Source organism: Aethalodelphis obliquidens, unplaced genomic scaffold (genome assembly GCF_003676395.1).
Source record: "Aethalodelphis obliquidens isolate GAN/ISIS:26980383/991018 unplaced genomic scaffold, ASM367639v1 scaffold5, whole genome shotgun sequence".
Lineage (NCBI taxonomy): Eukaryota > Metazoa > Chordata > Mammalia > Artiodactyla > Delphinidae > Aethalodelphis > Aethalodelphis obliquidens.
Window position 1 is genome coordinate 40,176,409 of NW_020837949.1, and position 16,746 is coordinate 40,193,154.

The 16,746-nt window shown below is 42.3% G+C and overlaps 1 protein-coding gene across 1 annotated transcript in view; it reads left to right on the forward strand.

Moving 5' to 3' along the window:
• ELMO1 (engulfment and cell motility 1) overlaps positions 1-16,746 on the forward strand; it is a 551,203-nt gene that overhangs the window by 163,217 nt on the left and 371,240 nt on the right. Inside the window, exons 6-7 of the mRNA XM_027102174.1 lie at positions 5,255-5,424; positions 15,750-15,785. Coding sequence (XP_026957975.1) covers positions 5,255-5,424; positions 15,750-15,785 — 206 coding nt within the window. The remainder of the gene's footprint in view (positions 1-5,254; positions 5,425-15,749; positions 15,786-16,746) is intronic.

The following is a 16,746-nucleotide window of genomic DNA, read 5'->3' on the forward strand; positions in this document are numbered from 1 at the left end:
CGAGCTCTTCTTGCCTTTTATCGCTCATTTGGCCCGTGTGGACATATTAAATAAAACTGCTGATCCAGTATCTACTGTTGCTTTGTCAGCTCTAAGCATAACCCTGCCTTTCTGTTCTCTCTTGTTTGGAGAAATGATATTAGAGGCATCTGGGTCAGAGGGCTTGTCACACTGATTTTGGGGGCCAGTTACCCGGGCTAAAAGAAAAGCAGTGTTATCTCACTCTCTCTGTGGATTCAGGTTAGCAGAGATTCTTAACAGGGAGGTCATTAAAATTTTTGGAACCAATTTCTCTCCACGGAGCTGAGAAACTTGAAAAGAATTGTAAGCTGTCTTAAGTTCTATTTCTCTCCATTGCCCTATGAGCCTAACTCAGAGAGAAGCCAGTGGAGGCTTTTAGGCAGAGGAGTGACAAGATCACTCTGGCTGCTGCCCAAGAACAGACTGTAGGTGGCAGGGGGACAGGTTAGGAGCTCAGTGCAGCAGTCCCGGCAGGAGATGAAGATGGTGCGGGCTGCCTGCGTTGTAAGGATGCGGAGGGTCTGAAGGAGTGTTAGAGGGCAAGCGCTAGCACTTCCGGATACTTTGGATGTGGTGCCCCTTGAGAGAGGCTGCGAGGATGGCCCGGTATTTGGGCACAATAAACAGTAGTGCTGTTTACTGGAATAGAAAGTTTGGGAAGGGGAAAATGAAGAGTTCGAGATGCCTGTTATGTGCCCATGAGCACAACATGTCAACCAGGCAGTTAGGAATGTGTGTCGGGCAGCCTGGAGAATACAGGTGTGCCAGCCATCACAGGTACGTGGCATGGAAGGCCATGCGCTGGGTGAGGTTGTCTGCCACAGGGAAGGCAGGGCCCTGGGCACACTCTCAGGTTTGGAGGAGGAGCTGGCCAGGAAGCCAACAGAAGAAAGTGCCTCAAGGAGAAAGAAAGGAACACTTAGGTGTGCTGAAGGCTGCTGAGACAGTGGGAAGATCAGATGAGCGAGGAGGGTGTGCTGCACAGAGGTGTTGGTAGCATTATGGAGCTGCTGTCCGCGGAGGTAGGGGTGAGAGTGGAAGCCTCGTGGAGGTGAGGAGAAGAGAGAGTATGAGGTGAGGTGAGTTGCAGCTTTAGACCCACTCTTTGTTCCAGAACTTTTGCAGAGAGTGGAAGCAGTGAAATGAGGGCCTGGCTGGAAGTGAATTGATTGGCTCAATGTACAAAGGTTTGTACATTTCTGTTTGTTTTTTTAAGACAGGACCAACCTATTAGATATGTTTGCAGCTGGAAATGATCCACTGCAGGGAGAGAAACTGATGTACGGGTGAAAGGGGGACAAAACAGAAGCAGAATACCTGAGAAGGTGAGAGCGTAAGGGCTCTAGAGCTGCAGGGAAAGATTGACCTTGGATAGGAAATAGGGGCCGGGTGCATAGAATCAGGAAGAAGCAAAGCGTGAGAGTAGAGACCCTGGGCCGTGTCCTTGGAAATAAGAAGATGAAGGAACTCTGGCTGTGCTTTTTGAAGTAGGAAGGTGCAGGAACTCCTGGCTGACCGCTTTGATTTCCTCAATAAAATGTGAGGCAAGATCACTGGTGTGAGGGAAGCAGGGGATGGGGGAGTTTAAGGAGAGAAGAAAAGGTGTGAAGGAGTCATTTTGGAGGGACATAGCAGACATTCTAGGAAAGCGTAGTCTGGTTGCTGGGCAATATTGAGTGTACATTTGAAAATATCTGTGAAACCTGTGATCCTAAAGACATTTTAGATTACTTCTTAATTGGTATCACGGACCCGGAACCATTCTGGAAGTTTCTTGGGAATAATTTTAAGTAGGACCTTAAAGAATAGAGATGGTAAATACCTGGCACACCTGTACCATACATACCCGTTCTGTGTTCACCTGTGATCACTCGGAGGCTGTTTCCCTCTGAGCCCGGGCCCAGAACTTTCTCAGTCCAGGACATTAGGCAGTCACACTGAGCTGTCTGAGGGGCTCAAGGCGAAACTTGTTTTCTATCCTTAGCACAATTCCAGAAAATAAAACTTACTATCTGATACAATCACCCGTATAGCTGCTAGACTCTTTTCAGTTGTGCTAACTGCTTGAAAAATCAGAACTAAGGTTACTTTATTTTTTAATAATGTAGATTCCCCCCAAACATAAAAATATTGCAGACTCATGGAATATTTGAAAAGTGAAGCCTGCTACAAAACATTATGTAGAATATTACAATTCATAAATAACAATGGGTCATATCTTGATTTGTTTCCTTGGGTTGTATTTATGCAAATATGTGTGCATAATATTCATTTATTTCTTCAAGCACTTAGTGGAATTTTTTTGAACTCCTGGTAAATGCCAGGCTCTGTTCTAGGTACCGGAGATAAAGTGGTGAGCAAATCTGACATACTTCTTCTCCTTTACGTTCCAGTGGATACACGCCCACACCCATACACATATACCTCTGCCCCTCAAACAAGAAAATATATTTGCATCCTCCCCTTTCTCCTAATATTCCATCATGAAGATGTGCCCATGCTATCCTATATTCTCTGAAAGTTTCATTTTTAATCCCATATGATATTTCATCCTATGACTATATCATGAGTTTTTTAACCATTGTCCTATTGTTGAACATTTTGGTGGCTTCCAGGGTTTGAATCTAATGCTATTTTGAGAGCTCTAAAGGTACCACACATCTGTCTAGATATCTAAATGCATCCTTTCAGTCAGGGATGCTCATCACCACCCAGGATTCCTCCAGCTCCGCTGCTCATGAACTCCTTAGGCCGCCTGGCCCAGTCGGCTTGCCTGTCCTCACCTCCTGCCACTTTCTCCTTTGCTCTCCAACCCCAGATACATTGGTCCTCCTTCTGTCCCTCCAGACATGACGGACTCGTTCCTCCTGTACCTCCTTTGTACCAACCATTCCTGCTGCCCAGAATATCTTCCTCGGCCCTTGCCTGATGTGCCTGACTCCTTGGCAATCAGATCTCTGCATCAATGTTGCTTTTTAGGCTGCTTGTCCCTGAAAACCACTCCATCTTAAAAAGCCACCCATCACTATCTCATTCCTCTTTTAGGTTTTGCTATGAACTCAGCGATATTTAATTTCTTACTGTTAATTTGTTTTATTGTCTGCCCCCCACCTCGAGGACGTAAGCTCCAGGAGGGCAAGAAGCTTGCCTCCTGTTTGTTGCAGAATCCTAAATATATAGAGCAGCGCCTGGCTCAGAGTAAGCTTCCAGGAGTATTTGTTGAATCAGTGAGTGAGGATTCTGTCTTTGATTTTGAAGGGGCATAGCTGCCCAGGCTCTATCTTAGCTCCAGCATGGACAAGCTGTGTGACCCTGGGCAAGTTACTTAACTTCTCTACACTTCCATTTCCTTTGTAAAATGAAGATAATGAAAGCTCCTGCCTGATAGATTGAATGAAGTCCTTCAGGAAGATATTTTGAATAGTGGTTCATAAAAAACACTAGGTGGGAATTCCCTGGCAGTCCAGTGGTTAGGACTCCGCACTTTCACTGCCGAGGGCCTGGATTCGATCCCTGGTCGGGGAACTAAGATCCTGCAAGCCACACAGCGCGGCCAAAAACTGAAAATCTCTAAGTAACTGTCAGCTGTTTTTATTAGTGGTATTAACAGCACCAAACACTATTAATTATGACAATGAAATCATTTTTGAGTCCTCATTATTATCATAATCTCTATAGTAAATGCAGACTTCCTGCTGGGAGAAAAATGTATTTTTCAAGGAATTCAAAGTGACTCACTTGGTTTAAATATTGTATGTTACTGTTAATGCTGTATCTGCATTTGAAAATTTTGGAGAATGGTACATCTTTGAACAATGTAGAAAGATAAATAAAGTGATTCTCCCTTTCTAAACAATGGAATTTAGGGTTTGAGCCGTTTGTCAGCTATATGGGTATCAGTGAACGAGTAGGAAAGGTTCTTATTCTCCTGCACCTTCCTTTGCTTCCTTCTTCTATTGTAGTTTCTGATGCAAAATGTCAAGTTTTGGTTATAATTACATGGGAGACCATAGTATATGTCTCTGACCAAGTGATAGCAGTATGGGTTTCATCTGTCTTGGTCACTGAAGGATTGCATTGGTTTCCCTGCTGAATCCCCTTCTTTCTGCGGGGCTGCTTCCAGGTGACAGTGAAGGGAAGCTGGACAGGGAGGAAGGGGGCACTTGGGGTGGAGTCCCTTTGCTCTCAGTTCCTGTGTGGGTTCTGTTTTTTCTGCTCTGCAATCTTAGCCCTGTTATAGTTCACATGGGGCTCCTCTGATATTTCTAATCAGTTTCTGTTTGGGAGAAGATGCCTCATTGTTGGGGTCAAATATACCTTCTTCCCCTTTCTCAGAAATATGACAAGTTTCAAAGGAGAATATGAGAATGGCAGAGTGCTTCAACCATTGCAGTTTTGAGTTAATAACTACAAAGATATTCAGTTATTTCTATTAAGCAAAAACACAGGCAGAAAAATTTATTATCTTATTTTTCCTACCTTCTGTCCCAACTGAAAGGTAGATATGGAAACCTTGACTGGGTGAATGAGAAATACAGAAGACACATTATTATCTAGAAGTTCAGCTCCTCCAGTATACTTCTGTCCTGCATGTAGAAGCAACATGCAAATGCCTTAAAAAGGGGAACTTTAATTGGAGACAAAGCTGCTAATTTGGTTGCCTAATTATTTAGGCAATAGCTAATGCACAGTGAAACACGAGTTGTTGAAAAGTGGAATTTACAAACCGCATTGTGCTGTGCTGGAAGACTTTCCGAAACCCAGAAAGATGATTTGGGTGTCTAATGAAGCTTTTAAACATTGTGTGTAGGCAGTTATTACTCAGAGTATTGACGGAATGGGTGAACATGCTGTATAAATTTGTGTAATTGCTTAATTAAGCAAATAGCTTTCTGTCATTTATAGATAATAATTTTACTTAAAAAGTAAACATTCTCCCCTCCGCACTGCCATACCCGCTCCATTTCTGGGGTTTTACTGTTCTTGGGTTCTTGCTTTTCCTTGAGATGGGAATATGGGTCCTGTCAAAAGAGGGCAACTGATTCCCGCTGTGAAATTGACAGGCATTGCCTGAAGGTGGAGTCATTATGATTGGAAACCTGCCCTTGGTTTGTAATACTCATCTGGTCTTGTGCTTTTGGCCTTGGAGTCTTCATTTCTCAATGAGATGTTAATATTTTGTCTGTTGTGGTTTCCTCCGTGAATACTGTGCTTTGTTTTTGTCCCCGGTGAGGCTCAAAACGCCCACCAGCTCCATGAACGAATCCAGTCGTCGAGTATGGACGCCAAGCTGGAGGCCCTGAAGGACTTGGCCAGCCTCTCCCGGGATGTCACGTTTGCCCAGGAGTTTATCAATCTGGATGGCATCTCTCTCCTCACGCAGATGGTTGAAAGCGGCACTGAGTAAGCATCTTTTACCTAGACTTCCAATCTGTCCTGTACTTTGTAATGTTTTGGGTATTTGTTACTTTTCTTGTACTTGCAATTTCTAGTTTTAAATGCCAGGAATTGTCTAGGCTCAGGGAAAAAAAAATGGCGTTTAAGATAATGTGTGGTCTGTGGTTTCATAATGTATCACTATGTTCTCCACCCACCAACTAGCCATTATCTAAGACAATCTCTGAAATTTTAGATTTATAAGGAAAAATATTAGTCATTATCTCTAAGGGCCTTTCCAACACAAATTATAATTCTTCAAAATATAAATCCCTCACATCCTTTGCTTATCCCTAAAAAAAGATTTCCTTCCCTGACTCCATTTTTTTAAAAAGTTAGAATACCTCCTTATGTTTCAAAGTCTTAAACCAGGTCAAAATAACATCCCTGAAGTAATTTTTTAAAAAATTAACACTTGACTGATGAAATACATGTCCTTAATTATTTATCATTAAGTACAATAAACATTTATTAGGTACCCATTGTGTGCAAAAAAGTGGAAGTTGGGAAAATTTTAAATGATGTGAACCTTGCCATCTAAATATTTATGGAGGCAGAATTCAGTTGAGGTACAATTCCTCCTGAGGGCTGGGAGTCTAGAGGTTGGACCAGTTACATCTCATGGAACCTTATAGGGGGGTGCGGGGGGAGGTATCAGTGAATGGGCCTTGAAGGAGTTTGAGTTCTACCATGAGCAAGGAAGGAATGGGCATTGGGGAGCTCACCTTCTCAGGGTAGGGTTTGATCTCTGGTGTGATTCTCTGGCTACAGAGCCAGATGGGTCTAGCTTTTACATGTGTGGACAGATAACTCCCTTGACCACAGAATACCAGGGTAGGGTCCACAGGACACTGCTCATTTCCGTATAGTCAGGTGCAACTGGTGAAGACTGTTAGAGCATGCCAGTTAGAGCATGTGAGAATGCTGAGCCAGCTAACTACATAGTAATTTGCTAAATAAATAATGTGCAGAGTTGAGATAGGCATTTGTTAGGAAAGAATAAATAGCATTTAGAATTGGGGTGTAAACCTGGGCCAGTTAAATCTCTCTTCAGTACGTGGTGATTTAAAGAATGACCTGCTGACTGTACATGGTAGAGACCTATCTTGACCCACTCCCTTCCTTCCTTCCTTTCTTCCTTCCTGTCTCCTCCTACACTTGGCATTATTTAGCCTCTGTAGTTGGCACTAATGAAGATTCTTTTTTTCCCCTCATTCAAAGAGAGCATGTTTTATAACAGCAAGAATATCTCCTGTATAAGAATGTTCTCTAGAGTTTGGAGTTGGAGGCCTTCATAAAGAAGTAGAGAAAATATCTAGGAGTGAATGGGGGCAGGGGAGTCAAATCCAAGAGGACTGGCAGGCAGGACTGGGTGATCTGGAAAGGCTCAATTGTAGACAGGTATCATTTATTTTTTTGATGATGACTAAAACTCTGCTCATTACATTTTTGGCAAACATCAGCTTAGAGTAGGGCAGAGAATCTCAAATCCTGGGTGTTACCAGAATCCAAAGTGGTTACTGAAAAATTGGGGTTGGAGCTTGAAACAGCTTGAGGAAAGTTAAATTAGTTTAAGGATCCAGGAGACTGGCCCAAGGAAAAGGAGAAAGAGGGTTCTGTCTTTGTTGGAAGCTCCAGCTGAAATCTAGGGTAGCGCGTGTCAGATCCCTCGTTCCCTGTTACTAGTGAGCAGTGGATTGCGAGTTGTGATTGCAACCACCTTCCCTGGTAACTGTGGACAACTTCATGGGACTGCCACATGTGGTAGACCCCTCTTCACGCCCACCACTGCTTCTGGTGGGACAGTGAGCCCTGGGAGCTTCTGCCTCCATCACATTTACAAGGTGTTAGATAAAAATGTAAAACTGTCCTCATGTTTATTGATTTATCTAAGTCCCAGCCATTGATGTATCAAAAACACTGCATCGGAGCTAGTCATAATGGAACCTGCTAATATTAGGTGATTCTGCCACAAATACCTAAGTATCCAGGGGCTTAAGCTCTGGAATATTCAGAATGACATTGTGTTAATACTTCCAAATTTATCAGAATTGCAATTAATTACAATTACAGTGGTACATACGCTGATAGCCAGAGTCCATGTGATATGCGCCCTGAATAGAGGACTGGAGCTGAGCTCCAGTACCTCTGGAGGTTGGCAGTTACATATTTGACAATGAGGGAAAATGCATGTTAGGGGCTTTACTTTTTTAGTTTCTCATTATATTTGTTTGCTAGTGCTTCCATAACAAAATAGCACAGACCAGGTGGCTTAAAGAACAGAAATTTACATTCGCACAGTGCTGGTGGCTGGAAGCCCAAGATCAAGGTGTTGGCAGGTTTGGTTTCTTCTGCAGCTCTCTCCTTGATTTGCTCATGGCCACCTTCTTCCTAAGTCCTCACATCATCTTTCCTCTGAGCACAAGCATCCCTGGTGTCTCTTTGTGTGTCTAAATTTCCTCCTCTTATAAGGACACCAGTCAGATTGGATTAGGACACACCCTAATGACCTCATTTTAACTTAATCACCTCTTTAAAGGCTCTACCTCCAAATACTGTCCCATTCTGAGGCACTGGGGGCAGGGATTCGACATATGAATTTGGGGGGGGGACACAATTCAGCTGATAAGACTCATCAAAGGGACACTCCCACCTTGTGCTCCAGAAGAGAAAGAGTAAAAACTGATACTATGTATTGTCTTGTCAACATTAGGACTTTTCATCTGTGCTGTTGCCTTACTCTATAATTCATCTTGACTTACTGAGTGACCCAAAGACTGATCACTGGGGACAGGAGGTCTGAATTATATCTCTATGTTTCACATGTTAATACTGAATTTACTTTATGTGGACCACAGTAACTGAATTCTTTTTTTCTATACTGTATCATCCTCATTAATATTTTAATTATTTATAATCTGTAAGCCATCCCAATTTGTTACATGCAGCCAGATTTCAGACAGATGAGCAAAACTCAAGACCAGATCTTGGGTGAGTTCCGGTTTGCATTGTCTCTTACACTTTCCCAACACACTATGTTACTGGGAAGGGATGATGTCTCTCTGAATCACCTTAGTGTGTGCCCTCATCACCATTTTATATAAGTTATAGGTCATGCTACACTTAGGGATGGAGGAAAGAGGGCACTGGTGCTGTACAACCTCCTCCCTTCCTTCTGCAAGGTCCTGCAACTCATGCTAAGAAGCTGCTCATTTAATGCACAGCTATTTTCAGGTCTTTTGCTCAGATGAAAAAGAAAAGAGAAAGACACTTTTCTTAAAAGGAAACCCGGCTTCTCAATTAAACTTAAACAAGACTTTAATTAATTAACAGGAAACCTCTGGAATATAAACGGCACAAATTAAATAGACCCTACAATTTGGAAGGCATTTACTTATGACTCCTGGGCAGACTTCCAGCTGGGAAGGGCAGAGGTTTCCTGAGCAGGACCTGTGGAAATTTTTAGGAAACACTGAAGAAATGTAGCTGGAATTTTTCTGCTTACTTTGAGCTGTAATGAGATTCAAAGATACACTTGCCTGTTTGCCATTGCCCAAGGCTGAGCTTTTAAAGGTCTCTCTCCAGCTGGTACCAGGAGCGACGATGGGGGGAAAATTAGCCACAAAGGAGCAAGGGGAAGTGTCACTTTGGCAGAACACAGTGTCTAAAACTTGAATTTTAATCTTTCCATTCTTGTGGAATTTTGAAATTCCATGTCTAGTTTCAGCTTGAAACATCGATGTAGAAGCAAATAAATTTGTGGGGAAACTTGTTTCCCCAACCTGAGCCAGGAAATGGTGCCCATTAAGGAATGGGCAGTGGTTTTTTGTAAAGATTTCTCAGAAATTATATATTTTATTTTATTTGAAAGAAAAAATATTGTACCTGCAACTCTAAATCCATTGTAGTGAATAACACTGCTTTTCTTTGGGTTTTAACAAAACACTGTGTTCTTTTTCTATGCTGCTATGCACATAGACAATTGGACAGTTTACCCTGTGCCCTTCTACTGTTCACCCATCAGAAGAACAGGGGGAACATTTCCAAGAATGAAAGGATCCTTATAGTTTCCCACTTGGCAACATGACAGGAAAATTATGCCCTTGGAATATGAGTAAGCAGTAGCAACACTCTGGCAGAAAAGTTAAGAGTGAAAGAAATTAAATTCACATGTTTACGAAAAACTCATTTTTTTTGAATTAGCTTTTTCTCCTTAATAAAAAAAATACATTTATTGTTTAAAAAATAAGTGTAAATAAGCAGAAGGAGGAGAATAAGAGTCATTTGTAATCTCCCTTTCCAGAGACAAATATTTTTAACATCTTGGTGTATATTGTTTTTGTATATGCTTTTAGATACACACGCACACACATACACTGGCTTTACAAAAGTAGAATTATATTATTCATGCTCTCTGTAGCCTGCTTTTTGTACCTAACAATATTCCCACGTGGTTAAATATTATTCCCCTCATCATTTTTGTTATCTGCCTATTAATTCATTTTTAAAGCTCTGTTGAGGTACAATTGATATGCAGTGTAATAGGAGAATTTCAAGGATATGCAGAGTAGAGTTAACCATTCCCCTGTTGTTGGATATTTACACTGCTTTCAGGTTTTTTCAGGATTATGAACATTCTCTCATCAGTTTTTCTTTCAGCAGAATCTCTGTGAATATTTATTCTGTTGGAATAAAATTCCTGATTCAGAGGATATACACATGTTGAAGCTGTGTTAAATTAAGAACAGCCCCATAGCTTGTTGACGTGTCCTAATTTGTACTTTACCATTCATATCGGGGGTATGTCCATTCCTAACACCCTGGGCAATACTGGGCTGGCGTTTCCTTAGGGATTCTAGCTTTCCTAAGAAAAATAGCAGTGAGGTATTTGAGGAGCTTTCACTGATCTGGGGAATTTATAAGTACTTTTTACTTGCTTGGTTGGTCATTTCTCCGAAATTGGCTGTATTAGGAACAGGTCAAAGAGTCCCGTAGTTGTTTTAGAGATATGTAAAGCCCTTAAGTAATAGTCTTAAAAACAAACCACATTTGCTGTATAAACTATCAATCCCCTCCGCATTCTGTCATATAGATGACACAGATGAGGATGTTTGGGTGTATGTATAGCTATGTGTGTTTGTGTTTATAACAATTGTCATTGTTAGCACACGAACAGTTTCATATTAAACTTCGATTATTCAGATCGTTTCCTCCTGGCTGGAATCAGAGCTGTGACTGTTTCTCAGGAGATGTGAAAATTGAGTTATGACCTGAATTAAGCACCCTGAAATGATGTCTTGGCTTTGATGTTGCCTGGCACCCACACTTGAGAATGGATTTGTAGGTTTTATTCATTTAGCAAAGTATATATTATTTAAGTGCTGAATATTCCTGACACTGGGTTAGGCACATGGGTGTATGTGTGTGCGTAGAAAATACAAACATGCATGACAGTTTGCGACTACGTGTGACATTTTTTGAAATTTTGTCTTCACACAAAAGATGAATTTCTTTTTTGAAAGTAACTTTGTTAACCTCCACGGACATGGATTGTTGGCTCTAACTCATGCTGTCGCTTCTGAGAATTCAGTGTCTCTTATAATCCTTGGTTGTTCTGGAAGGTCCAGGCCAGGCCAAATTCATCAGCGACTCTTTGCCAGCCGCCAAGCACAGGTCACACCATGTGTGTCTTGCACTTCACCTCGGACAGAGGCCATGGGGAGGAGCAAGTACCTCCCCAGACAGAGTCGGAAAGAACCTGCTCTGTGTGGTCTGTGGGCCCCAGCTGAGAAGCCTGCTGCGTCTTCCCAGCTCCCTCTGTCTGCTCTCCTGGAGCTGCAGTTAGCAGAGCTCAGGGAGTTCCAACTGCAGCAGCCCTTCTGGGGCCCTGCCAGAAATTTGCATCACAAACGCTAAAGGGGCCAACCGTCTAGGGCTTTGTCGGGGGTTGTGTGGCAGAAAATCCCTTATGCTGGAACTCCGCCTGGCCATCCCTTTTTGCTTTGTTTCTGTGTCTTTGTCTATCACTCCGGTAATGGAAATGAGAAGGGGTCACACAGCCTGTTTAAAGAAGAGATTATCTTCTGCTAGAGAAGAGATGCCATAGCTTGGGCTGAGGTGAGGGGCTTCTGATCACTGTGAAACATCAGTCTTTCGAGAATCATTTGTTCTCCAGATATGTTTCTTTTAAAGTGAGTATATATTGAGAGAGAGAGAGAGAGAGAGAGAAACTCAGTTAGGAAAACAGACATCACAACAAAAAGTTCGTCTTCTGCTTACGTTTACTCTGAAACCAAAGTGAGGAAGTGGAGAAGTAAGAAACACTGTTTAGGCAATGAATTTCTTTCTGCACTCTGGTCAGGGAGAACTTTCTAAGGCCAGGGTCTGCTACAGGGGGTAGAACACATAGATAAACCTAAGGATGCTCAGGCCCTAAGCGAGAAAGTTATTTTGGAAAATTGCAGTGACTGCTTTATATGTTACACACACACATCCCACAGCATTAATTTTGTAGCAGTTCTGTTAAAAGATTAACTGAGGCATATTAAAAATTTTTAGAGTGTATTTGAGCAAAAATCAGTTAGAATCGGTCAGTGCCAAACTGGAAGTGGTTAGGAACACTCTACCCACCGGGGCTGGTGGGGGAGAGGGGAGACTCTTGTAGAGAAGAAGTGGAAGCAAAGCAAGGGAGTTGTTGGATTAGCTGTAGTTTAAAGTCTAGTTGGCTGTTTGTGATTGTTTGTCCTTAGGTTTCCATTTCCTAACCTGGAGGCATTTGCAGGTTTAGGGTTTTAGATTGCTTTTACAGGCCTCCAGAGCATTAGAGCCCCTTCGGTCTAAAGGCCTCCTTGTTCAATTAATTTAACAGTTCCAGACTTAATGGAGAAATTGCAAGATCAAGTTTCACCAGTTGTCCTGTTTGTGTCCTTTACAAAGACCTAACTCCAGAGAGCCCCTGGCACCCAGTTGTCCTGTCTTCTCCTAATTGTTGCAGGAAGGGGGGGACTCCTTCCAGGGCCCGAGAGTGGGCTCTTGTCTAACACTCAGAAATGAATTGTCCTAGGAGACACATGTACTGACAAAGCAAAAGACTATTGGAAAGGGGAGTCCGGGCAGAGAGCAGCAGGGTCAGGGAAGCTGGGAGAGCTGTTCCTCCACGTGGCTCACAATCTCAGGTTTTATGGCAATGGGGTTAGTTTCCAAGTGGTCTCTGGCCAGTCATCTTGCTTGTGCTCATATTTGGACTGACTCGGGGTCCTTTCTGGTGGTACGTGCATCTCTCAGCCAAGATGGATTCCAGTGAGAAGGATTCTGGGAGGTTGATAGGACATATGGACTGGCCTCTCCTCCCTCCTTTCGGCCCCTCCCGAATTCTCCCGGTTAGTTTTTGGTGGCAACACCTTATCAGGACCTCTTGTTGCCAGACAACTCATCCAAGTGCCTGGCCAAGGCGGGTGGTTTCAGTCTCTTGCAATCTGGAGCTATTCCTTAGTCTTTCCTTTTCTCTCATGGCTTTGACATTTTTTGAGATTAGAGGTGAGCCATTTTTAGAATATTCCCCAGTTGGGGTTTATTAAAAGGTAATTAATTAAAAGGTAATTATCAGGGAAAGATAAAAGCATGGCTTTCATAGAGATTATAAAATTGAATATGTGTAAAAGATGTATTTTACTCATCTGATATGAGGGAACCAGGGAGATGTTTTCACTGGTTCAAAGGGAGAGTCAAAAGGGCACAAATTTATATGAAACAGAGCAATGTCGAAGTGAATTGCAAATGGAGACAAAACTGGTTTTTCACCTGCAGGGAGGAAGTTAATTAAATCACCACTAGGCAGGACAAAATATACATATGCATCAGTTACCTACAGCTTAAAGACAGCAGGGCTGGAATCAGGGCTGGATAACCCAGAAGAGTAAGCCAGAGACACTGCATAGTTTCCTACTGAAACACGAAGTCCTTTTTCTACAGGTTTCTCCAGTGTTTTCTTCTTTTAGAAAACATATGTCTTTGGCTAGAATATCACAGATGCTTGTGTTTATTTCATTGCATCCTCTTAATGGCACATGATGTCTCTTTGTCTTATTACTGATGTTCACTTTGACCACTTGTTAAGATAGCGCCTTCCTGGTATCTCCCTGTAATGCAATTTCGCCCCTTTGTAAATAATTAAGAAATAATTTTGGAGTAGTTACACCATGGGAAATGGAAAGTGGTACAAATCAGGTTTGTATATTTTCTCCCAGAGATTTGGTTCTTCAACAATACTAACACGCCACTCTTTAAAGCAATGTAGGCCATTTGTTCCCTGTTTTATTCATTGGGCTATAATTTATCACTATTATTATTTATTTTGATGTCCAGTTTGTCCCAGATATGGCTTTGGAAACTTCATCAAGCTGTATTCTGTGTCCTGCCTTGTCTCCCATTATTCTTTGAGCATTTCTGTACTTTTTGGCTCAGCGAAATTTTCCAGGCTTATCTACATCTTTCCAGCCCTGGACCGAGTCATTTCTCCAAGGAACCCCAGTTCCTTTTAGTGGAGGGTAGTGTTTGGCTCTTGCAAAAGGGCCCAAACTCTGCTCAGGCCTCCTTCCCCATGGCCACCTACTTCTTCCACTCTGCCCAATGGCTATTTGAAGGAGAAGGAAAGGAAGCTAACATATATGTGGATGAAAAATGTCTGCCTGCCATATCAGTAAACAAAGGACATTGTGGCCATCACGTCATCAGCCACTGCAGCTGCCTCCTACCACCCTGAGGGGGTTCAGGATGGAGAAAAGCAGGATACTGGCCCTAAATCGCTAAGGTGCATGTCAAAGGAATGATTTCAATGAGCCCAGACTGTTGCATCTTCTTATATATGGAAAAGCACTAAATCCATTAACTTAAGATGTCTGGTTTTTCTTTAGTTAACCATAATCTTTTGATGTTCTGACTCCCTGGTTTATTGCAAAACTCCTATGTGTCCCGGCTCCTCCCTTTCCTCTTTGGAGCCATCCCTCAGCACTATCTGAGAGGCTGCCTCTGGGACTGAGTCCTCAGAAAGTCCAGCGAATAAAATATAATTCTCAACTTTTAGGTAGTGCATTTTTTCTATATATATCAAATATATGTATATATATATATATATATTTAAATAAAGGCAGGTTAAGGAGGGGGAAGGGCGCAGGAAGAGGAAGATCACCTTATATACATTTTTAACTCCCCAGGTTTTTTTTTTTTGTTTTTGTTTTTTGTGGTACGCGGGCCTCTCACCGCCGTGGCCTCTTCCGTTGTGGAGCACAAGCTCCGGACGCGCAGGCTCAGCGGACATGGCTCACGGGCCCAGCCGCTCCGCGGCATGTGGGATTTTCCCGGACCGGGGCACGAACCGGCGTCCGCTGCATCGGCAGGCGGACTCTCAACCACTGCGCCACCAGGGAAGCCCTAACTTGCCAAGGGAAGCTCTAACTCGCCAGTTTTATCAAATACTAGATCTGATCTTCTCGTGGTCAGTTAGGTTTCTGAAGTGGTTACATTTTATGTGGTCGAAAATGTGAAACTTAACTTCTTCCGAATTGAGTACGTACTCTGCATGTGCCTGACATTATAGTAGTTGAGTTACAGAGCAAGCCTTTGCCTTCAGGTAGCTAGAAGGACAGTGAGATGTCCTAAGTCATGCAGCTGATGTATTCTCAGCACTGTGGACATGGGCGCCACCCTCAGTCTGGTCAAGGAAGGGAAATCAGAAGTCAGGGAGGCTGCACAGAGGAGCCTTGAATCAGATGAATTTGGGGTAGGACTTAGCTAGTCCGACAGGGAGGGGAAGGGTATTCCCCCAGCAGAGGGAAGAACACACTTAATGCCAGAGAAATGTGGCAGACTTGAGGAATGGGAAGTGGTTTGATAAGGTTAGAAACACTTGTTTCCGAATCTTTTTGACCTAATCTTGACTAGTGTTTTTTAGCTCTGCTTTTTCATTGAAAATATGCCCCTCTTATTTCTAGGGATTTCCCCCTGTTGAATATATACCCATTCTGAGCCAAATGGAGTGTTCTTGTTGCCTTTACTCTTAAGTAAATGCAATAGGTTGGTTACAGTGGTTTAATTCCCATCTTTTGATTGTTTTGTATCATTAAAAAAAACACCAATTTATTGCTTGGAGAAATGTTTTGAAATGAATTAAGTTCTCTTAATGACTGTTAAATCTGCCCTATATCTCATCCTGGGCTTTCTTCGTGATATGTAATTTGTGTAAAACTCATTGCTTTCACACATGCTCCTTACGTGACTGTTTTTGAATTTTGCAGACGATACCAGAAATTGCAGAAGATCATGAAGCCTTGGTAAGAATTTCTGATGCGTTGATTCAGATGATATAACACTTCCTTCTTCTCTGCCTAATGAAACCCTGTCCTCTGACTGATTGTGTAACCATGTGTCTAGATGTTTTGAGTAAGTGATTTATTTTTGCTTTTTTTTTAAATTAATTTTTTTTTAATTTTTTTTTTTTTTGGCTGTGTTGGGTCTTCGTTTCTGTGCGAGAGCTTTCTCTAGTTGTGGCAAGCGGGGGCCACTGTTCATCGCGGTGCGTGGGCCTCTCACTGTCGCGGACTCACTTGTTGCGGAGCACAGCCTCCATCCAGACGCGCAGGCTCAGTAGTTGTGGCTCACAGGCCTAGTTGCTCCGCGGCATGTGGGATCTTCCCAGACCAGGGCTCGAACCTGTGTCCCCTGCATTGGCAGGCAGATTCTCAACCACTGTGCCACCAGGGAAGCCCCTTTTTGATGTTCTTATGAACAGGTTCTTTAAAAATTTATTAACCTTTTCTCTTTGCTTTGTGGTAGAAAGAGTATTTTATGTTTGTAACCATAAAATGATCACATCAGGATTGCTACCCTTCTCCTGGAGCAAGGCTAGGCATAATTTTATGTATTACTTAAAAAAAAACTTTCTTTTTTGTGGCCTATGTGATGTTCAAAGTCAAAAGTCTTTGATTTTCTTCAGTGGTTTGGTAAGAAAAAGATCCGCATTAAAAAAAATATTTAGGGCTGAAGTATGGAATGAAAATTATTTACTTTCAGTCTGAGAATGTGTTCAACCACCTATATATTTGTGAATTGCCTGATAATTACGTCTGGAAATCTCAAAACTTCTTTCTTAGAGTATTCCCTCCTCAGTGCCTTTATTATCCACTAAACAAGGTGAGTCCAAAGAGGATCTAACAAACTCTCTATAATAGGTTGAACAAAGTCCCATTTTGCTAAGTTGTTAAGTGTACAGTTTCGGTTTGAGAAGGAAGACTG